We start from the raw sequence: 24,942 nt of genomic DNA on the forward strand, positions 1-24,942 counted from the left end.
AAGATAACATACAACATAACATATATAAATCATGATTTAACGAAACACTAAATGACTTTAGACACCGGTTACACACGAGTGTATTTACTATAAGGGTGGCTCGCAAAGGAGCCTGAGCATATAAGCTTTAGGAATAATTCCCAATTACTAGAAAAGTCCAAATTTTTACCGACAGTACAGACATTTACAGCAATCCCCACATAGATTCTCACGATTATAAACCTGTTTCACGCAGCAACCTTGTTGGCTAACAGTACTGGTGGTGGCCGTTGTTAACCAATCAATAATATTTGGGGAACTTGCCTCTCGTTATCCTGCCTAGTTATTACTTATCACCGGAGACGACGCGTCTGCATTCTTATTGGTTGCAAACACCCAGCAAGAGCCTGTCACGTGACTCACCACACGCGACCTACACCTTTGAACAACATACAGTACACGGAAATTTTCGCATTTGTTGTATTATTTCTTTTTAATGGTCTTTTCTTCTGGGTACGGATGTAAAGTTACTAAAAATGAAGTGGACTATCTGGATATTTGTCGCGACTAGCCTTAGCGCAGTGTCTTCAGGTAAGTTGAAGGGCGCAAACTTGTATCAGAAAATATAAATAAAATAGAAAGTGAAACTGTTTTCTGTGACACCATGTTACAGTTTTCAAAAATTAAAGCAAAACAGTGTCCAAATACGTTTACTTGTTTTTTATGAAGCTTGTTTGATAGTTTCATATGTTCGGGGTTTATTTGATAGAAGGTCTCTGCGTTGGGATGCGATTTCTTTCATTTCCATATGGACAAGTCGACTGTTCTCCCATTCTCTTTCGGTTTATTACGCAGAAAGTTGTTTGCATGTTATGTGAAGGTTTAAGAACGCTGATCATTGTTGTGATGTGGCCCAACTGTTGGCATAGTTTCTAACAATCGCCTTCAACATATCGCAGTGTTTTGGGTATTGTGAGATGACAAACAGACCTCGAATCACTTTTTTGCGTGTAATATGCATTGGGTTTTTCTGAGATTTAAGTGTCATCCGCATGCATGTAATATTAGTTTACGTGAAATGTATTTTTCTTGTTTGAATTATATTGCTTTGTGTATGACGTATGCCTCTTATGGTATACAGTTCAGTCCTGGAGGATCCCGGTGGCCGCAGATTGTCGTTTTTACATTGTCGTTTCGCCATCAATGAGACGTTTTACCTTGATTTTTTTTACATTTTTTTAAATTGCCGACTTTTCCCGTCTCATATTTTTGCATTCAGAAAAGTGCAGTACTGAGAGATTTATATTCATTAGAAGTTTAAAAGTGTGTGTTTGTCATATCTGTATATATTTTAACTATTTTCTTTTAACCTGTCTTTATTTGTAAAGTTTATATCAGAATGCTAACAATGCAGAGCAGGTACTAGACTAGTGTATAGAGGGAAGCTATTTCAGTGTTACCCACGTGGATTATTATATAGTAGACAATCGCTTAAATGTCCTGTACATTAAAAAAAACAACATGTACAGTAACAAAATTATATTATACACTTTAATTCGTACATTCAGCAAACATTTACCTTAACTTTTTATTTCAGGATTTATTCACTTAAAAACTGGGAAATAGCTGCTTGCCTAATTAAATTAGGCATCTGACAGAAAAAATGTTACAGTCGAAATGTGAAGCCACAGGACATTACCAGGACAGAACATGAGAAAATGCCACCATACTATCTCCCTTGTGTGTTTATACAAGTAATGAGAAATTCAACTATTACTCATCATTTCAGTTGACTATTTACATAATTTGCTCAGTATAAAAATAATTTAGGTTTTAATTTATATAATGCCGTTGACAGAACACTCAGTGCCAAAGTGTCTTACACACAAGAATGACTACAATATGATATTCAAAACTACAAAATACATCAGCTGTTGCATTGATTCTAAGCATTAATGCATTCTTGGATTTGGAGATAGTAACTATGTACTCTGAGTAATAAATACAATGATTACTGCCTCTCAGGTTATCTAAAGGCTTTAAAAAGATCAAGCAAATAAAGTTAACAGCTATCTCTTTCCCAGAAAACACAGTCCATTCTGTGAATTCACTTTTTCAATAGCAGTACTGCAAGTATCTATAGCAAATGCTAAGTGTAAAAATCAAACTTTATATTTTAGAGCTTCTTTTACTAAGCACACTATTAAGGCTTTATACAAAGTAGATATAAATACATTTCAAAACCCAAACGTCCAAGTCTTCATTTTATGATGCTGCTTTTATTCCATTAGTGCTGAGGGAAATCACTGTAGCATTATTTTCTGACCTTAGGTATCCTTTTGTAATGATGCCTGTTACACAGGTTAACCCATTTACATAAAGATCTGGTAGTGTTACAGGGGATTGCTAGTAATTAATGTACCTGAACACATCTGTGGCCTATGTAAGTGCAGTGTATGATATTTAAATTTTAATGTTTACAGTTTACCATAAATTAAGAATTTCCCCAATCACGGTGAGATTACATCTGTCAGAACATAATTCATAATGAAAAGTACAATATTTGTTTTTCAATTAATGTTTCAGTCAAGTACTGAATACATTATGCTGTTGATTACATTAGATATAGTTTTGTATGTTTTTACTTTTCTTCCAAATTTTACATTCATGGAGGGTCAACCCCTGGAAGGGATACTGTCCTTTGCAGGGTACACTCAAGCAGATACCCATGTTTGTTGAAATTGCAGTCAGTAGGTTAATGTGTGTATATAAACTGTTGGTGGAAGCTAATTACCAAGTGATGAAAACACAATCACATGGGGAGAAATGTGCAAAATCCACAGCAAGGAGCATAGCTGGAATACAAGCATTGTAAAATGTTGCAAAATGACTGTTTCACCCTGTGAGAAAATTATTTACGTTTTTATTTGTATTCTTCGATATTGTTAACACTGTGCACCATAACTATTTTATATCGTTAACTTGTAATGGACAGACACCCCGTCCACTGATTTTTGTATGACTTGTGTACGATGCTTGCCGTGGTAGTAGGCTTCATCCTCCCCATGACTCTGCTAAGGATAAGCAGTTTTGTATGGAGTAAGGTCACTGTGAAAAATAACTCGTAATAATTTAAATCAAATTTACATCTTACACGTGTCTGTTACGCTTGCACTTCTGAAAATTACAAGTATAATTCTCAAGCGTTAACAAACTGTCAAAAACACGTAATTGGACGCACAAAGCATTCGCTATCGAGAAAGAAACAATCGATTTTTGTTACTACGCATCTGTTAAAGGTAGAAAGATGGAATTACTTTTGACAGTGATCGTATTTCATACTTGGCTCCCTTACAGTGGCTCCAAAACCCAAAAAAACAAAACCGATACAATATTTAAAAAAATAAAATAAAACAAAGACAATATTCAATTAACAATAAAAATAGAGAGCATGGAATCAACACAAAGTGAGAGGAGGAGGTTAGGAGCATTCGCTGATAGTGCGTTGCCACACTCACCACACGATGAGCCACCTGGATTAGGACCCAAGTGCAGCAGGTGACACCCCAGCACCACACTAGAACAGTTTGGTTTTTTTTTTAGTTTTTTTTTTTACGATGGCTGGACTGCCAATCCTGCCACCAACCCCCATGTTTTCCCTGTAAGCTGGAGGACCTGCTTGCAGGACTGGATGCAGATCAAAGTGAGGGCATGAAATTAACAAATTAACATCGCCATCCAAGCGCTGCGTTTTGATATTTACAAAACGTCTCTGCCGAGTGTCCAATTGTTTGTTATACGTGTAGAGAAGAGCGAGATGTTGCGGAACACTTCCCACAATTGGGGTTTCGGCACTCTTGGTCATAGATTTCGGGGTTGGGGGGAGGAACATAATTATGACCCCACACCACTCCTCACAGAGGATGTGAATATATAAAAAACTACAAATCAGACTTAAAGATTGGAGGCTTTGCACAATATAAACTTCTGAAGCATTCCCCTCGTGACGGCACTGGTTTTAATTGAGTTTTTTTTAATGCTCACGATTTTGCTGTGGAAGCACTGAGTTAGATCAAGGACAGAGTGTTCAGAATAATGGAGGAATATTTAGGACAAAAATAAATAAGCAAAATAAATCAAAGAACTCTGAAATATGACAATAAATACATAACAACACTGAATATAGAAGTTTTTATATCCTCCTTTTGTCTGCTGGGGTTTCATCCCATAGTCCAAAGACATGTAGTTTAGGTGCTTTGGTGGTAATAAATTGTGTGTGTGTGTGTGTGTGTGTGTGTGTGTGTGTGTGTGTGTGTGTGTGTGTGTGTGTGTGTGTGTGTATGTATGTGTTCACATGTTGACCCTGCGATGGACTGGCGCCCTGTGCTAGCTGAGATAGCTCCAGCAGACCCCCAAGACCCTATTCAGGACTAGGCGGATTTGAAAATGACTGACTGACATAATGGAATGAGGAACAAAAGGCATATTTTGTCACCCATTTAGTTATTTATACTTGCATTTCATGTTGTTACTATTTATTTATTGTCATATTTCACAATACTTTAATTTATTTTCATGTATTTATTTGCGTATTTATCCATTCATCGTACCATCCAATTTCTAAACCCACTTTATCCAGAGGAGTTGCAGAGTCACAGGGAAGCTGGAGCCTATCCTAGGAAGCATAAAGCACTTTTTTCTTTTCTTTTCTTTCCTTTCATTTCCTTTCCTTTCCTTTTCTTTTGTCTGTGCCAATTAAAGAACACATCCTATTCATCAGATTACAATGTGCCAACTTTGCCAGTCAGTATGACATCATGTAACCATGTTGGGCCAAGAAAAACTCAGCAGAAATTTAAAAATGGTGTCCATCATGTCACAAATGTATTAAAATTAGGGTGGTCCAGTGCCATTTGACCATTTACAATGGCAAGTGAGCATCACAGTGAAACCTATTTATTGCATATGCCATGTTTGCCAGCCAATTTCACCCATTAACTCATGCTGGGCCAGGCAAATCTCAACTGCAACATAAAAAAAGGAATCTGTCTTGTCACAAAGCTATGAAAATAAGGGTGGCAAAATGCTGCACAACCCTCTACATTACCCATTAAATATCAAAGTTAATCCTAGTTATTAGAAATGGGAATGTGACAACTTGCCAGTCAATTTGAGCCAGGTACTCACATTGGTCTGTGCAAAACTCAACTGCAACTTGACAAAGGCATCTGTATTTTCTCAATACTGTGACAATAGGGTGGTCCAACACCATTTAACCTGTTACAGTGCCCATTAAACATCAGTTAATTTCCTTCATTGCCAGGTTTGCCAATCAGTCTGACCCATGTAACTGCACTGGAGCAGCAAAACTCAACTGCACTTTAACAAAGGTATTCACATTTCTCTGAAAATTAGGGTGGGTTAATGGTATCCAGCCCTTCATAATGCTAGTTGAACATCACAGTGGAATCTATTCATTAGATATATGGGAATATGACAAATTTGTCAGTCCATTTGATCCATGTACCCACTTTGGATTGGGCCAAGTTCAACTGCAATTTAACAAAGGTATATCTTTCTTTCTTCAAAACTAGTGTAGCTAAATGCCCTCTAACCCTCTGCAGTGCCCATTAAACATCTAATTCTATTAATTAGATAAGGGAATGTGCCAACTTTGCCTGTCAATTTGACCCATATACCCAACTCAGATATAATAAAAACATCTGTCTTGTCGCAAAGCTGTGAAAGTGAGGGCTGCCCAACATCACCTAACTTTTTACAGTGCCCATTAAACAACAGAATTGGTCCAACTTGATGCAACTCCTTTGTATTCGATTAGGTACAAAATATGGAAAACTCGATTTTTTTTTCTATTATTTTACCCCTCACTAAACCCCCCCCCCCCCCCCCCCAAATATGAGTGATTTTAACTCGGTTGAAAATGGACCCTGTAATTAAACGACCTTACTTTGGATTTCAGAAGCAATAAGCAAGTCACATTTCTCTAGTCCAGAAGTTCTCAAACTTGGTCCTGGTTGTCTGTTGTGGCTACAGGTTTTTGTTCCAACCAACTTCTTTTTTTAATTGGACTCCTTGCCTAATTAAGCAAGCTGTTATTTTCCAGGTATAACTTTATGGGGTCAAAGTAGAAATAATAAAACTAAGTTTAATTTTTTTAAACGGTTTTATTTAACTTGACTATCTGTCTGTTTGTTTGTCAGGGTGAAATCTTGCAGCTGATTTTAAACCCACTTTTGGCGCAGCACATTTCTTAAAATTTTGCATACGTATTCAGTATTGATGACAATACAACAATCCGTCAAAACCGATGCAATTACGTAACAAATTTCGTCGTAATCAATGGATATGTGATTCCAATTAACGCATACACAACAATGTCGGAGAGAGAATATAGTGAGATATAGGAGCATACAAGTGACGGACGCATCAGATTGCCCCCAGTTTCCTCTTCCAGTGAGTGGAGTGGGTAAATTTGCGTGCCGACTTTACTTGTTTACTCTTATGAAGAAGTAGCCTTGATTATCACGGTGAGGAAGTACTGCTGTAAGCTTGCCATTCTGTCATTGATATTTATTTTTTCGCAGCGACCAAGCGCTAATCCTACAACAATATGAACAGAAAAATAGATACCAAAATATAATTCTTTTTAGTATTCAAATAATTCTGGAAAGAAGATGTAAAACTTTTAAAGAAGCTTCCCATTCATGGAAAATGATTAAAGAAAAATCATTGGCAAAATACTCAAAAACTAAAAAGTAAAAAGTAAAATATATAAAAAAAAATGTAAGTAAAATGATTTTACTTACTTTAGTTATAAATGCACTAAAAAGCAAAAAATACATTTTTCTTTAACCACAATTTTCATAGTTATATGTGACTAAATAAAATTGTGGGGCGCACATAAATTAATTCATTCAATAAATTAATAGAATAGCTACTTTCGTCATACAATGCTGTTCTTTTTTTTATATTGTAATTCCCCACAATGCTAAACAATTTTTCAAAAATTGTTTGAATGAATTAATTTATGTGCGCCCCAAGATTTTATTTAGTCACATATAACCACAAAAATTGTGGCTAGAGAAAAATGTATTTTTTGCTTTTTAGTGCATTTATAATTAAAGTTAGTTAAATCATTTTACTTAAATTTTTTATATATATTTTTTATTATTATTTAGAATGTACCAGGCATTTATGTATGTTATAAGGGGATCATTTAGTGTCCATTTTTAAATGAGTTTTTACAGCATTTCTTCTGCAGTGTTTTTAAGCTGGTAGGAACAAAGTCCTTGTGACTCCATGTGACTGCAAGTTTGAGTTTGGGAACCACTGTTATAGTAAAGAAGCTTACAGTAATTTAATAGTTAATTAATTGAAATAGAATTCTAATCATGCAGCTACCAAAAAACTGTCAGAACACAGAATGCTGTCCAGTTTATATCTGTTACCCCTAAAATTCTGTCATCATTATCATTGGAATCAACTATATATCAGTTGAAGACCAGTATTTGGCTAAGCTACTAGCTTAGCACGCATTACTTTTATTAAAAATAAATGGTTTACAAAAGGGGCGGCATGGTGGCGCAGTGGGTAGCGCTGCTGCCTCGCAGTTGGGAGATCTGGGGACCTGGGTTCGCTTCCCGGGTCCTCCCTGCGTGGAGTTTGCATGTTCTCCCCGTGTCTGTGTGGGTTTCCTCCGGGCGCTCCGGTTTCCTCCACACAGTCCAAAGACATGCAGGTTAGGTGGATTGGCGATTCTAAATTGGCCCTAGTGTGTGCTTGGTGTGTGGGTGTGTTTGTGTGTGTCCTGCGGTGGGTTGGCACCCTGCCCAGGATTGGTTCCCTGCCTTGTGCCCTGTGTTGGCTGGGATTGGCTCCAGCAGACCCCCGTGACCCTGTGTTCGGATTCAGCGGGTTGGGAAATGGATGGATGGATGGTTTACAAAAGTGGTCTTATTTATAGATCCATTCATTAAAATATTGCAAAGTGTTTAATGTTAGTGTTTTTCACTTTTGGAATATGCAGTAGTATGGTGAAAAAACTAAATGAGGTTGATCAGAACTTTGAGATAATCCATGGATTTTACATGTTTTGTGTTATGTACTTTATTTTTACTGACATTTCTTGTTTTAAATCAACATTATTGTGAGTTTATGGAAATATAACAATTACTCATGAAATATGCTTGCATTTTTAAATACCGTAATTAATTGATATTGGCATCTGAATCACCGCGTAAATGTAAATCTACATGCATTTATTTGTTTTAAACTATTTTTTTACCATTAACTGTGCTACAGTATTACTCTTTAGATATTCCTTTAATGCATTTTACTGGTATTTTTTACATTGTACTTATTAGTTATTCATAATTCTTGTGGTGTAATTATTAATTTTACTTATGCCGTGCTTGTTTCTTATCAGTCTTGTAGTACTGTATGTGATGCACACAGAAATAATAAACATAGTACAAAGCCTTTTTCTTTTGCACAAAACCATCAAATATTTTCTCAAAATGTTTATTTGCAGAGCATTCAGACACTAGAATTGCTGAACTTGTTTAATGTTAGTGAGTTATAGTGAAACATACATAGTTTTTGACTGTTGTTTTAAGTGAGCTGCACACCCTATTCCAAGTTTCATTTGGTAACGGTAATGTTCTAATTTTATGTCATTACTACTACAAGTAACAGACACAGCTTTGATTTCTGTATGTGCTTTTGACACATCGCTCATCAGATGTTCACATTTGAAAAACGGGAAAAAAACACCTGTTTTCTTTACTTGCTGTTGTCTTTCTCTCTTCTTGTTTCATTTTTCATTTTCTGATGCATAGTGACGTTTCATGTTGTGCCTTCTGAGAAATGAGATAAGAACTTTTCTAAGCAACGGTTTATGGCAAGGCAAGCAGCCGTGATCACTGGCAGAACAATATCTTTGTATTCCTGAATTGCCACAGGCTGACCAAGATTTTCACAGTCAGAATTAACTTTAGTATTGTGAATACATGTGACATCCGCAAAACAAGGACATGTGAGTCTGAAAGCCTGAATTCTGTTTTTAAAATCACAGAAAGTACAAATCTATCAGCAATTTGGAAGAGCAGCCATCCCTGACTTCTGTTCAGCTTTAAAACACAAGCAAAGTGGCATGCATCTGTCTACCTGAGACTGTAACATCTTTGTCATTGTGTTAAAACACTGACATTCTTTAAGGCAGTGTGGCATATCATCTTATTTTCATTTCTTTTCTTTTGGATCATTAGCAGTTTTTGTTCTTACAATTTAGTGTGATGTACTGTGCAAATAAACATGGTTGAAAACTGAAAGAGACATTTTAATTGCTGGTGTAAATGTACAGTAATATACAGAAACAATCAATATATGAAACATCAAAGGGGGACAGACCTGTCATCAAGGGCCATGTTAAAGTCCATGGGAATTGAGTTTGACACCCTTGTTTTATAGGATTTTACTGGTTCATTTTGATGTTCACACTGCTAACAACTTCTCAGTGAGTACCACATTTGAAAGACTTGAAATATTAGTTGTGTCTGCTTCTTAAGGTGGATCATCAAAATGTGCCAATCATCAATTCAGTAGTCTGTGGATTTGGAAATTATATACAGTATGCTGAAATGCCAGTAATCTAGCCCCAAGAACAGTTCGGGTCAAGGACTCTATGAGGGCCTGTGTGTGTTCCACACTTATGTGGCCAACTCTGACATGACTGTGTCCTAAAGTTTTTGGAGCCTGTTCTATTAATAATGCAATCGAGAGAGTGCTTTTTCTTGAAACCTGTAAGCTTGAAATTGTGTGATACTGTATATCAGACTTCCCCATCAATTATTTCTGCCTGCTTTATGCTAAAAGAATTGAAATAGCAACAATCAAAGTAAAATTAGAATAAAGCCACTTCTTTCCTTTTTAAAAAACATTTATGGGCACCCCTTCAATAACCCTAGGCTAATGTATATTATACATTGATTTTCGTGATTCAACCCACTGTAAGGTCAGTCAATGTTTCTGTCATGCCATGTTATGACATTGATCAGCTGATATGTTTATAGGGTCAGTATTTTGACATGTGGAGAGTACCATGAAATCCTTACTTCCGTGTATTAATCAACATACTGCCTGTTGCCTGAAGAAAAAAAATTTAGAATTTGCTGTATCTCCTCTGGGCTTGAGTCTTAAGGCCATGTCCCATTTGACAATAATTCCTTTGATTTTCAGCATAGCCTTCAGTTACATAATCCTAGTGAATAGGTGGCTGTTGGCAGTGTGCCTCCGTGAAGCCAGTTACATAATGTGTCATGTACAGCAACTCACTCCAAGTAGTCCATGACTTACTCCAAGTTTTTGATGTTGTCTTTAGTCGTATAGGTGGGCTCTGTGTACATAAGAGTAGACAACCAATGAATGCTCATCTGAAAGTGCGGGGCATGTAATTCAGCAATGAGGAGTAAAGGTGTTTTGGACCTCACAAACAGAAGAGAAGCTTGTCTGTTTGATGTACAACAAAATGGAGAATGGGAAAAAAGAAAAAAGTGCCGAAATTATAGCCAAACTTGACATGCATGTTAACCCTTTGCACAGTACAGGAAGCACTTTCTTGGCTGTCATAAAAAGAGGTGAGCCTGACTGCGCTGGATGGTCTGCAAGCAGCTGATAAATGTAACATTACCAGTGATTCCCAGTCATGTAAATTGGTCAGGCAAGGAGACCAGCAATAGCAATCGGCAAGTCTGAAATACTTAACGACTAGGAAGAAGTTGCATAATGTGGCATCGGCTTTAGAGAAGTTCTGTTGAAAGAGCAAAGAATTTCAAATATAATTCTGAACAAAATGAAAAATGTGTCAACCTTTAATCCATTACTAAGCCCATTTAATCTGTGTGATGGTCATAGGGCCAATTTCAGTGTCCAATATTATATAATATGCAGAAAACACATTGACTATCACTTAAAATAAAATTAAACCGATGGCATGTGTCCATAAATATGCTTCAGCATTTGTCAGTGGCTATAATAAAGGTTTTTTTTAATAAACAGAAACGATTTGAAAATTAAACTAAAGAAGCAGGAATTTCTTGTGAATGTCCTTTGTCTAGCTACATGTCTTTTTTTCCGTGAAATGGTGTTATCAGGCTGAGATGAGTTGTTTAGACTTGTTGATCATATTCAGCTGTCAGTCAAGTCTCGTCTAAGCTAAGGCAGCATTATATCATGACACAGTATAAATTCATTAGCACACCTCATTCCCCTCCATCAGCCCAGGAGAAAGAAAAAAAAGTAGTTTACCTTCAGCTGGTATTACTACCACTTGAAATGCCTTCTGGAGTGTGTGCATGTAATAATCTTCAAACCTTTTAATGAAAACAATGTTTTGACATTATAGTACAGTAATCCCTCCTCCATCGCGGGGGTTGCGTTCCAGAGCCACCCGCGAAATAAGAAAATCTGCGAAGTAGAAACCATATGTTTATATGGTTATTTTTATATTGTCATGCTTGGGTCACAGATTTGCGCAGAAATACAGGAGGTTGTAGAGAGACAGGAACGTTATTCAAACACTGCAAACAAACATTTGTCTCTTTTTCAAAAGTTTAAACTGTGCTCCATGACAAGACAGAGATGACAGTTCTGTCTCATAATTAAAAGAATGCAAACATATCTTCCTCTTCAACGGAAACAGAGAGTAAAGCAAACAAATCAATAGGGCTGTTTGCTTAAGTATGCGAAGCACCGCAGGTACAAAACCGTTGAAGGCGGCAGCTCACACCCCCTCCGTCAGGAGCAAAGAGAGAGAGAGAGAGAGAGAAGAACAAAGTCAAAAATCAATACGTGCCCTTTGAGCTTTTAAGTATGCGAAGCACCGTGCAGCATACTTAAAAGCTGCACACAGAAGGTAGCAACATGAAGATAATCTTTCAGCATTTTTAGACGAGCCTCCGTATCGTCTAGGTGTGCGAACAGCCCCCCTGCTCACACCCCCTACGTCAGGATCACAGATAGTCAGCGCAAGAGAGAGAGAAAGAAAAGTAAGTTGGGTAGCTTCTCAGCCATCTGCCAATAGCGTCCCTTGTATGAAATCAACTGGGCAAACCAACTGAGGAAGCATGTACCAGAAATTAAAAGACCCATTGTCCTCAGAAATCCGCGAACCAGCAAAAAATCCGCAATATATATTTAAATATGCTTACATATAAAATCCGCGATAGAGTGAAGCCGCGAAAGGCGAAGCGCGATATAGCGAGGGATCACTGTATACTGAGTTTTTAATGTCTTTTTAACAGCTGTCTATACACTAATTTATTACATGGTCTGAAAAAGCCCATTGTTGCACTTTTATATCTTACCCATTAAGTCTTCAATCCTAACAAAAATTTACCCCAAGTTTATTTTTTGCTAACTTTTAACTATATGCCTCTTCACAGTGTTTGTATCCCAGGTTTAAGAGCATTCTGCATGCATTTACAAGGATTTACAATTACAGTGGACCTTTGACTTACAAACTCAATTCGTTCGCGAGGGCTGGTTGTAACTCAAGTTGGTTGTAAGTCAAGACTATTTTTCCCATAAGAAATAATGGAAATACCCTTAATGTGTTCCGAACCTCCCACAGCAACACTTACTTAACCTTTTCATAATAAAAAAAGGGTTGTATAATGTGCATAATTTACCAAAACACCAATAATGTTTCTAATGTACTAACCAAAAAGTTATAAAAAGTGCCTAGCCTACCAGAAACAACAATTTCATAATGTACTCACCATTTAATTTGACATCTTTGGGCTGCAGGAAGGGAGGAGGAGAATGAAATGGAAGGTGGTTATTGTTTGGAAGGAGCCTCCTTATACAAATCTTTTGTTTGTAAAATTGTCGAGATGGTGGATTTCGACATTCTGTACATATTAGCGAGATCGGTCACACAAACACCACTCTCATATTTCCGCACAATTTCCTTCTTCGTTTCGATTGTGATCGCTTTCTTTACCTTCGTTACCTTCTCTTCCTTCCTTAGCAATTATCGAAATAAATTATATAAATCACTGCACTGACCGAAATTACGTCCACAAACACATGTATCTGGGCTCTGACTGACGCTTACGAATGCTATCGGCTGTTTGCTTACAATCGCGCAAGCGGATACACGTGACCGAATTCAGGTCGTAACGCAAGATGTTGGTCATAAATCAAAATAAAAATTTTGGTCGTAAATCAAGTTGTTCGCATGTCAGGCCGGTCATATATCAAGGGTCGACTGTACAATTATCTAAGTAAACATTAAACTAGAGGCAATATGGTAACACAGTGGTCATCACTGCTGCCTCACAGGTCCATAATAAATATGCACTTTCTCCTTGTGTGTACATATTTTTGGGTACTTTGGTTTTCCTCCCACATCCTTTGCAATATGTGTCAGTTTATTTGACAACTAGCAAAATACCCGCGCTTTGCAGCGGAGAAGTAGTGTGTTAAAGAGGTTATGAAAAAGTAAAGGAAACATTTTAAAAATAACGTAACATGATTGTCAATGTAATTGTGTTGTCATTGTTATGAGTGTTGCTGTCATATATATATACATATACACATATACACACACATATACACACATATACAGATATATTATATATACATATACACATATATTTTTTATATATATATTTTTTATATATATATATATATATATATATATATATATATATACACATACATACATACATATACACACATAGATGCACTTACAATAACATAGAAATCAATATAAACAACATTAACATCATTATCATATGAGAATATGAAGTAATATATAAGAAGCACATTTCATATAAATATAAATTATTAAACAGTAAAATCTTCTTCTATAATTTGCTACCGTGGCTTTTCGTTGGTCTGTCCAGGATTTTAAATCACATGTAGCTTGCAAACCGTTTCACGTATTGACTTGAAATGTGGTACACATATAATACGTCACGTCTGCTATCCGCTTTATGGGTGATGAATGTATTACTCTTTTTATGTTTATTTTATTTTAGAATCAACTCCTATCTGCGCACAGCAGGGCGGCCGTGGGCGGATGCGTATGGTGTATTCACTCCATGTTATCGTGCATTGCGCTGTCACTGGTATTTTGATAAAAGAATTTGAACAATATATAAGAAGCGTATAAATTATTAAACAGTAAAACATTAACATTTAAGAAGTAAAGTTACATTGAGTACTACTGCAGTGCCTTCGGGTATACCTCATTTTTTCTTTGCCCATTACATGCTTAAATGTATACATTTTTTGGTGTACCTACCCGAGAACACGCGACATATAACCGAGCGTGGGAGAAGCATGGATTTTAAACACGCGTTGAGTTCATCTGCTGGTCTCCCTCGTGGAATAACTGGTAATGTTTGACTAAAATCTACAGCGAGTAAAACGACATTACCTCCTTTTTTTTTTTTACGATCTGTGAGATCTTGCTTTTTTCGGTTCAAGGCTTCATAAGCTCTTTTATGTTCAATGTCGTACTTAATAAGTACTAATTATCCCAAACCATGATCTTTGAATGTTGCAAGACTTTCGCCTTGTATGTAGATCGGGGTAATTACATTCATTGCATTCCTAGTCTGAATCACAATCTGATTGTATGGGTGGTTACCTGGCACTGTAGGGTTGCCACCCGTCCTTTAAAATACGGAATCGTGCCGCGTTTGAGAATGAAATTGCGCGTCCCGTTTTGAATCAATACTGGACGGGATTTATCCCGTATTTTTTGTATCATTTTTTTTTTAAAGCAGCGTCTCATGCAAATCATCCCACACGCATTTTATGAAGATGCCTCCTTTCCTACTTTTGATTGGGTAATACTTGATGTCATCGTTAGTTTGATTGGTGTTTTTAACTGTCCAGTGAGGAGGGCGTGTCTTTTAAGTACAGTCTGCAAAGTGTTGGCACTGAGATGTTGCGTCAGCGCCATAGTTGAAGCCCCTAACGTTGCGGTCAGCAAGTCGGCTAACATCCGCCATGTGCCGTCTTTCAGTTGCGAGAAGCAGATCATAGAATGGTTGAAACTGTTGCCCCTAACGTTGCGCCACGGCGTGTGCTTCGTTTATACCTCGTGTCTTCTCATTAAACTTTTATCTCGCGAATATGTTATTGCAATCCGCAGCGTGAGCGTTTCTATAAACTTAATTTAAACTTACGTTTTACACCGTGCTTTGTTTCCCTTATGAACATGCTTGTATGCTTAACTCGCTCCGTTCTCAATTGTTTAATAAATTTTTTGCTCTTCGCTGTTTGCGGCTGTTCCTCCATTTCCCCCTACTTCGTTCTTTTATCTCGCGAATATGTTATTGCAATCCTTAACGGGAGCGTTTCAATAAACTGATTGAAAATAGTTTTGCATTTACCTTTTTAGTAAAAGGCGAGCTTTTAAGCCTGAGAAATCACCCCGTAAATGCACACGTTTAATTGGACATGTGTTAATATGTATGGTTACACAGTATTAAAAGACAGTGAACAACTTCAGTTACCTTTCTTCCCGCGTTTGATAAAAGGTGAGCTTTTAAGCCTCAGAAATCACCCCGTAAATGCACACGTTTAATTGCACATGTGTTAATATGTATGCTCACACAGTATTAAAAGACAGTCAAAAATTAACGTCATTTACCTTCGTTCCCACGTGTGACTCGTGCTGTAAATGTCTTCCTTGTTTTTAGTTCACGTGATTACGTAGGAGGCGTGATGACGCGATATGTGACTCCGCCTCCTCCATCCTCCATTACAGTGTATGGACAAAAAATATGTTCCAGTTATGACCATTACGCTTTGAATTTCGAAATGAAACCTGCCTAACTTTTGTAAGTAAGCTGTAAGGAATGAGCCTGCCAAATTTCAGCCTTCCACCTACACGGGAAGTTGGAGAATTAGTGATGAGTCAGTCAGTCAGTCAGTCAGTCAGTGAGTGAGTCAGTCAGTGAGGGCTTTGCCTTTTATTATTATAGATTCATATTTTCCCTGTGTGATTTTAAGTATGGGTGTGTAAATAAGTCCTCTGATGGACTGCCATCCTGTCTAGTGCTGGTTCTTTGTTTTCACTCAGTGCCATCAAGATAGGTTCCTCTGAAACCTTGAATTGAATTAATTGGGTATGAATATTATGATATGTGCAATAACAAAAGTGTGAAGGGATGCCTCACTGATAAGTGGTTGAGTAGAGTAAAGCACCCAGCAGTTTTTCACAGATCAAAATTACTTTCCCACAGATTATCTCTGGATAAAAGAGAGAGATATGCTTTCCACTGTCTATGGGTTGGAGTGATTCATCCAATTTTGCTCCAAATTGCTATGTCAAAACACTCTCCTTCTCACCCTCTGTTTTACCCCCTGCCTTCAAACCCTGGCCTCTCTCTTTCCACCACTCAAGAGCTTGCCCCACTCTTTTCAGCTATGCAATCAAATGGCCTCCGTGGCAGACTTAAACACCATTCTGAAGTCATTTCTGATCAAGCCTCAAAATCACTTGTAGGATCAGGAATGTCCATTGATTTACTCCTTGACCATCAGCTGCCTCTACCAGCTTCTGGTGTCCTCCGAGTTTTTCATTTGTGGTGTCATCTGAATATGGAGAGCTCTCAAACTGACCCTCCTAAGAGAAAGTTTAGAACAATGTAACAATTACATGATTACTGTATTTAATCCCCATATTTAACCTTATCTTAAGTACATTCTTGCTTTTGAACATTGAATGATGACTTTTGTTTTCTTTCCTCTTGCGAACACAGTTCTGTTGTGTGCCATTTGGTCTATATATTTGAGGAGAGAGAGACATTTTTGGATGAGCATCTCTGCTGTTAAAAGGCATTTGCCCGTTTAGGGTTCCAGAAAGATCCTGGCTTCAATTAGCTTATGGAATTGGAAAAAATAAGCATCTGACACCAACTGAGTGGTATGAGGCAGAACCCGGTGGCATTAATGTGTAGGCAGGCAGTGTGTGACACAGATGAGAGCACGTGGAAATCCATAGAAGGAGTTGCGGATGATCAGCCGTTGGTGGGCAGCCAAAGAAGCAGAGAGTGGTTTCAGGTTAATAACCCTTACGAAGCAATATCTGTACGTTTCATGCGAAAAACGTAAAACATTCCAGATATGTAGTTTTGATGAATTTTGTGTTTCGCAATTGCAAAATCATGTGTAAAACTAATTTTAGGGTCAGTTTTGCAAAACTATATTACAACCTGCCTGAAGAAGGGGTCTCAGTTTCCTCAAAAGCGTATATATTGTAATAGGTTCACTTAGCCAATAAAAGTTGTCATTTTGCTTGACAAAACTATATTAGAAACAAAACTCTACTGTTTCGCTCATCATTAGTGATAATACTGACACCCTTTCCTCTTCAGACTAAGCCATAGTTAGAGAATGGCTTTTCTTATGCAGGTTATGACAAAGCAGCCATCCCTAGCGGAGGACTGTAAGTCTAATTCCCAGGTAAGGGTAGAGTTGATTGTGAATGTTACTAATGAATCAGTACAGTAAAATTGCTTTCCAGGGTGGTAAAGTGGGAATGAAATACGCAAATGTAACTTTGTATTTATCAGTCAAGCTCCTTCCTTATCCTCACTAAGAGCTCTGATTAAAAGAAATAAATTGTAGGCTCCTATGTAAGTTTGCTAGATTTGACCCCCTGGATATGGAAAAGATTTTACAAAAAATATGGAACTTCAGAGAAGAACTGATTTTCATTTTAAAACCGCCATGTGCTTTGTTTTAACTGTTTAAATGATTTCATGTCAGTCATTCTCCAACCCGTGACTTTCTTTTTTTAAAACATGCTTTTTCTTTTTTTATTGATTTTATTGAAATCACACAACATTCCGTACAGATAGATCAATTTTTACAAAAATAGGATCGAAAACAAATTAACCCCCACCCCGAGAAAGAAAGCATGGCCGGCAAAAAATGCTTTTTCTTAACTTTGTGTTTAAAAATTTATATTGAATTCTGGTTCTGTTTGGGTCATTTGAGTTTTATGCATGACCCTGCCCCCCCTTCCCCCCATTCATTCTTCAAGAGCCCTGTCTTCAATTCAAAAGCTCAGTCCTGTGTCAGTACCTTTCCTGTTTCCTGTTCGTGTACTACTGTGTTCCCAAAAGTATTTTTTTAACAATATTTTAGCAAAAAATGCCTGTGTTTTGCACAATGCCATCATGTGACTGGATGACTTGAAATGGATTATGCAACATGAGTAATGAAAGATTTTTTCATGGATGTGTTTTGCATTTGCATTTATTTTCTATAAATTTAAAAATATCTTGCCCGCACTGGTACTTTACAATGCAACTTTGACTTGAAAAATACTAAACTTATGCTTTAATATTGTTTGCTGTTGTACATTGTTGGTCTGCATAGGTGCTAGTTCTGTTAGAAACTTTATCTCCATTGTCCATGAAATCATGAGATTAAAATGGATAAGTAACATATTTAAAATAACAGTAAGTGTTCAGTAGTATATTACAATATGTATCTATTTTTTGTTTAGATGTTACAGATTTCCCGCAGAATCCAGATGTGAAGTTTACTGGTAAGTGCTTTATATGTACAGTTATTGATTACATAAAAGTAAAATAAAGGCACAAAAGTGGTACAGTTGGACACAAAACACAACAATCATGTTTATGATTATGTTGATGACTACAAAATTTTAGGATGGTGTTAGTACACTTGTGAATTTTATTAGGTAATAAAGATGAATGTTCAGTTTTATTTTTAAAATTTAAAAAAGGCTTTGACTTGATTTCAGTTTTCTTAAAATACTAACCAATATGACGTGGTGTGAGCTGGGGATATCTAAAAACAAGCGTTATTATTATTTAAGCCTTATTATAATGTAGACCCCACAGTTGAAAATTATCTTTTTGTATAGCATGTTGTGTTTCAGATCTACCAACATTTTCTTGAAGTGGCAAACATATTACCCTACGTACCACATATATGAAATGAATGAACTCGCAAATGGTAGTGCATTTTCCAGAAGCATTCAGTGAAACAGCTGGCTAATCCATTAGACTTCTTTCCCTACACTTCTTACTAAAGAGTCTGAATTGATATTACATTCATTTGGTAATGAGGTTAGCCATATGTACCAAACTGCAGAATAAATGCAAGTTGTTTATCATTGCATAACAAGTATTAAAAAAAAGAAATGTAACATTTTGTTTATTATTACATACAGTTAAATAAATTGAGTTGTTCACATATTGACGGGGGAAACATGTCAGAAAGCAAGAAGATAGGAGGAAGGTAAAGAGAGTGGAAATGAGAGTAGGAATTTTGAATGTTGGCAGTATGGCTGGTAAGGAGAGAGAGAGTCAGCCGATTTGATGGACAGAAGAAAGGTTGGTATATTGTGCATGCAAGAGACCAAATGGAAGGGGAGTAAGGCCAGGTGGATCGGAGGTGGATTCAAATTGTTCTGTCATGGTGTGGGTGGGAGGAGAAATGGGGTTGGGGTTCTTCTGAAGGAACAGTATGTCAAGATTGTTTTGGAGGTGAAAAGAGTGTCAGGCAGAATAATGATTATGAAGCTGGAAATTGGTGGTGTGATGATGAATGTTATTAGTGCATATGCCCCGAATGTTCGGTGTTCGATGGATGAGAAAGAAGATTTCTGGAGTGAGATGGATGAAGTGATGGACAGTGTACCCGAGGGATAGAAAGTGGTGATTGGAGCGGATTTCAGTGGATCTGTTTGTGAAGGGAACAGAGGAGATGAGGAAGTAATGGTAGGTATGGTGTCAAGGAGAGCAATGAAGAAGGTCAGATGATAGTGGATTTTGCAAAAAGGATGGACATGGCTGTGGTGAATATGGATTTTAAGAAGAGGGAAGAACATAGGGTGACGTACAAGAGTGGAGGAACATGCACACAGGTAGATTACATCCTATGCAGAAGAGTCAATCTGAAGGAGATTAACGACAGCAAAGTGGTGGCAGGGGAAAGAGTAGTTAGGCAGCATAGGATGGTGGTCTGTAGGATGACGTTGGAGATCAAGAAGAGGAGGAAAGTGAGGGCAGAGCTAAGGATCAAATGGTGGAAGCTGAAAAAGGAAGACTGCAAGGTTGAGTTTAGGGAGAAGGTAAGACAGGCACTGGGTTGCAGTGAAGAGTTACCAGAAAGTTGGGCAACTACAGCAGAAGTAGTAAGGGTAACAACAAGAAGGGTGCTTTGTGTGACATCTGGACAGAAGAAGGAGGAAAATGAAACCTGTTGGTGGAACGGGGAAGTACAAGAGAGTTTACAGAGGAAGAGGATGGCAAAGAAGAAGTGGGATAGTCAGAGAGATGCAGAAAGTAAAGAGTACAAAGAGATAAGGCATAAAAGACAGGTGGCGAAGGCTAAAGAAAAGGCGTATGATGAGTTGTATGAGAGGGTAGACCCTAAGGAGGGAGAAAAGGACCTGTACTGATTGGCTAGACAGAGGGATCAAGCTGGGAAAGATTTGCAGCAGGTTAGGGTGATAAAGGATAAAGATGGAAACATACACATAAGCGAGGAGGGTGTGTTGAGCAGATGGAAAGAGTCCTTTGAGAGGCTGATGAATGAGGAGAATGAGAGAGAGAAGTTTGGATGCTGTAGAGATAGTTCATCAGGAAGTAGAACGGATTAGCAAGGATGAAGTAAGGGCAGCTATGAAGAGGATGAAGAATGGAAAGGCCATTGGTCCATGTGGCATACCTGTGGAAGCATGGAACTGTTTAGGAGAGATGACAGTGGAGTTTTTAACCAGATTCTTTAATGGAATCTTGGAAAGTGAGAGGATGCCTGAGGAGTAAAGAAGAAGTGTACTGGTACCAGTTTTTAAGAATAAGGGGGGTGTGCAGAACTGTAGTAAGTACAGGCTGATAAAACTGATGAGCCACAGCATGAACTTGGGAAAGAGTAGTGGAAGCTAGGTTAAGAAGGGAGGTGATGATTAGTGAGCAGCAGTATGGTTTCATGCCAAGAAAGAGCACCAAAGATGCGATGTTTGCTCTGAGGGTGTTGATGGAGAAGTAAAGAAGGCCAGAAGGAATTTCATTGCATCTTTGTGGACATGGAAACAGTATATGACAAGGTGCCTCAAGAAGAGTTGTGGTATTGTATGAGGAAATCGGGAGTGGCAGAGAAGTACATAAGAGTTGTACAGGATATGTACGAGGGAACTGTGACAGTGGTGAGATCTGCGGTAGGAGTGGCGGATGCATTCAGCGTGGAGGTGGGATTACCTCAGGGATGGGCTCTGAGCCCTTTCTTATTTGCAATGGTGATCATGTTGAAAGACGAGATAAGACAGGAGGGAGTCCCCGTGGACTGTGATATTTGCTGATGACATTGTGATCTGTAGTGAGAGTAGGGAGAGTTGAGGAGATCCTGGAGAGGTGGAGATACGCTCTAGAGAAGAGACAAATTAAAGTCAGTAGAAAGAAGACAGAATACATGTATGTAAATGAGAGGGAGGTCAGTGGAATGGTGAAGATGCAGGGACTAGAGTTGGTGAAGGTGGATGAGTTTAAATACTTGGGATCAATAGTACAGAGTAACGGGAATTATGGAAGAGAGGTGAAAAAGAGAGTGTAGGCAGAGTGGAATGGGTGGAGAAGAGTGTGAGGAGTAATTTGTGGCAGACGGGTATCAGCAAGAGTGAAATGGAAGGTCTACAAGACGGTAGTGAGACCAGCTATGTTATATGGGTTGGAGACGGTGGCACTGACCAAAAAACAAGACAGAGCTGGAGGTGGCAGAGTTAAAGATGTTATGATTTGCATTGGGTGTGACGAGGATGGACAGGATTAGAAATTAGTACATTAGTACATTAGAGGGTCAGCTCAGGTTGAACGGGTGGGAGACAAAGTCAGAGAGGTGAGACTGAGTTGGTTTAGACATTGCAAAGGAGAGATTCTGGGTATGTTGGGAAAAGGATGCTAAGGATAGAGCTACCAAGCAAGAAGAAAAGAGGAAGGCCTAAGAGATGGCTTATGGATGTGGTGAGAGGGGACATGAAGGAGATGGGTGTAACAGAGCAAGATGCAGATGACAGGAAGATATGGAACAAGATGATCTGCTCTGGCAACCGTAAACGGGAACAGCCAAAAGAAGAAAAAGACGATTAAAAAAATTGTGGAGCTTACCAAAAGATTTTTCTGATAATTTTGATCCATAAGTGTTCACTTGTATTTTAAGGGTTAAAGAAATACAATTGTCTTTATTAAACCTTGACTAAAGATCAAATCACATTTATGAGCCATACATCCCAGAATCCAGAAGATTCCACAGAGATTACAGTTTTGTTTACAGTTTTATTAGGAATTCAGCTATCACTGCATGATTCAGAGTTTCAGAAAACTAAGAAGTGTAACAAATTGTTTAATGTTATGTACAGTATATATTTTTATTATGTAAGACTTATTTTTCTCCTTAGGAGTCCACTCTCTGCACTATACCTATAGTGCTGTTTCTTCTGACCAGTATAAACTCCCAACATTTGTGGCCATGGGCCTCATTGATGATCGACAAATTGATTACTATGACAGCAACACAAAACAAAAAGTTCCTAGACAAGCATGGATGAAAAAAAATATGAATAAAGAATATTGGAAGAAGGGCACTTTGTCTCGCAAAAGCAAGGAGCAGTGGTTCAGTGTAAATGTTGGTATCTTGAAGTCGAGAATTAATAGTACCAAAGGTGAGATGTTACTTTACATCTGGGCTTATGGTAATTGGGGATAAATTGCGTGTATAATATAGGTTGAGTTTTATGCTTTTTTGTGTGTTGTCTTGAATGGCATATGTAATAATATTATATATTTTTTGTGCCTAATTTTTAGGGATGCTTCAACTTTTTAGGCTTACTTAAGGCCGATACAGATCACCAATTTCATGTTGCTATAATTCTAATACTGATTCCAATTTGTTTTCTGTTTTTTTCAATGTTTTTTTCCAAACTAAGTTTCTGCATACCTAACCATGCAGAAGTGTTACAGTATATTCTATATTTAAAATGGTATTTTTACAATTAAACTGCAGACCACAGATATTACCTGTTCATTTTTTATTAACAGAATAAAATTCTGTAGGCTTATTGTTCAGTGTCCATAAAAATACTAAAATAAATAAAATCCCCCTTAAACATACATCTTTAAGCTAATAAAAATTTAGACAAAATATGTATGGATAATACACATGCCATGAAAGAAAATAAATTTCTTTCATAATTACAAGCCACAGTTCTAATAAAATGTTCATAAGATGTTTATCAAGAAGATACAAGGCTAACATGCTTAACAAGTTTACATGTAAAATTGGCACATTTGGTTCCTAAGCTAAGAAGTCTATTGTTTAGTAAGCAAAAGGGGCAAATTCTTCTTTATCTATTCTTTTTCTAATAAAAATGTGAGCTACTGTACTGAACACAAGCTCCGTTACTATTCACACTCTGACAAGGAGTGTCCATTTTAAGTAAAGAACAAAGCGAAAAGGTCTTCAGTTGTTACAGTACATTAATTAGTTGATGAACTATGGTCAGCTGACAGTGGTGGGGAGTAAAATCATACAAGAGAAAGTCAAAACTAAAGTCACAGTCATGGAGATCTCGGACAACTGGCCACCTACCTGCTCCTGGATTTTCTATAGTGGAGTCTGTGCTGGCCGTCCAATCTGATGAGAGAATCTTTCCTTCATCCGAGATGACTTTTTCATATGCAGGAGAGCAGCTACATCTGCTTCAGTCTCTGTCTGTTCCTTATCTCCTCCAACTCCATCCAAGTGCACCACTTCACCCAGGCATCTTTGACCTTCACTTCACATGCCTTAGTGTATTTCTCCTGAGCATAAGCATCACTGTTGACTTGGTGAGGACATGGTGATTACTATTTATGTCCTGACATGTTCAACAATAGTACCAAAAGACAGTGTTCTTACTTTCTCACTTTAAACCACTGCTGTAAGCACTCAAGCCTGGAATGACAGTACTTCCTGAGCAATGGTGGGGATTGTCTACATTACTGTATGTGGCAATCTGAATGAGGATGTTGCTTTATAATGAAATGAATGAACAAAATATTTTTATGTCATGCATCCTCTTAATATCCTGTGTCCTGACTAAAATATTCTTAGTATTTTGTGAATTACTGGAATTATATCTTACATATGATTTTTTTAATTATTTGTGTTTGTTAACAAAGTATGCTCAGAATTTTTTGTTGTACTTTTATTTTTTATTTATGAAAACTAGCTGTATTACCTGGCTTCACTCAGGAAATTTCCTAAGACAATGGATTTCAGTTACAGTGCTGTTAATTGGATGTATCAGAAGTACTATGTAACTGAGTACTTTTCTGTATACGATATTTATTCTTTTTTTACCAGTGGTTAATATTATTAGTTCATTGGAGCTCCTTACTCTAACATGCTAACATACAATTATCCAGGAGTAAAATATTTATGCTGTAGATCAGTTCCTGCTGATTGACCATTGCTTTTGTTGATGGTCATTGGAAAATACAATTTTACAGTAAACTGTATTATTTTGAATTCTAATGAACATTTTGGTTCTAAATAGAATTTCACATTGTAGCACATCCATGTTGCTGTGTATTTTTTTTTTTTTAAAAGGTAGCTTTAGTCATAATTGAATGTAACAGCTTGATCTGCAATGTTTTGCCATTACAAGGTTTCAGAGGGTTTAGAATAAAAAGCAATATACACGGAATTGTGGTCCCTTTAACTTATTGGATAAATCATTGACTTTTACAGGCTGAACATTATAAGCATTGTACAGAAAAAAACTGGTGAAAAGATATGTAATAAACTATGTACAATGTCCTAGTGCTTGAAGTAAAACCAAATAACTGGTGGTGCTCTGTATCATAAGTGTCACCTTTTGTTATTACTTTTACATGACATACCAGT

At 37.3% G+C, this 24,942-nt stretch overlaps 1 protein-coding gene across 3 annotated transcripts in view; it reads left to right on the forward strand.

Annotated features, from left to right (window-relative positions):
• The first annotated feature begins 381 nt into the window (after positions 1–381).
• The window catches only part of LOC114651316 (class I histocompatibility antigen, F10 alpha chain-like), a 50,287-nt gene continuing 25,726 nt past the window's right edge, over positions 382–24,942 (forward strand). For 2 of the 3 annotated variants that reach the window (XM_028801250.2, XM_028801256.2), the window contains exons 1-3: positions 382–570; positions 18,536–18,577; positions 22,454–22,717. In XM_028801250.2, the coding sequence (XP_028657083.1) occupies positions 516–570; positions 18,536–18,577; positions 22,454–22,717 (361 nt within the window). In that variant the 5' untranslated portion in view covers positions 382–515. The remainder of the gene's footprint in view (positions 571–18,535; positions 18,578–22,453; positions 22,718–24,942) is intronic. The other variant, XM_051932773.1, reaches the window with a different exon arrangement.

Source organism: Erpetoichthys calabaricus, chromosome 1 (genome assembly GCF_900747795.2).
Source record: "Erpetoichthys calabaricus chromosome 1, fErpCal1.3, whole genome shotgun sequence".
Taxonomy (NCBI): Eukaryota; Metazoa; Chordata; class Cladistia; order Polypteriformes; family Polypteridae; genus Erpetoichthys; species Erpetoichthys calabaricus.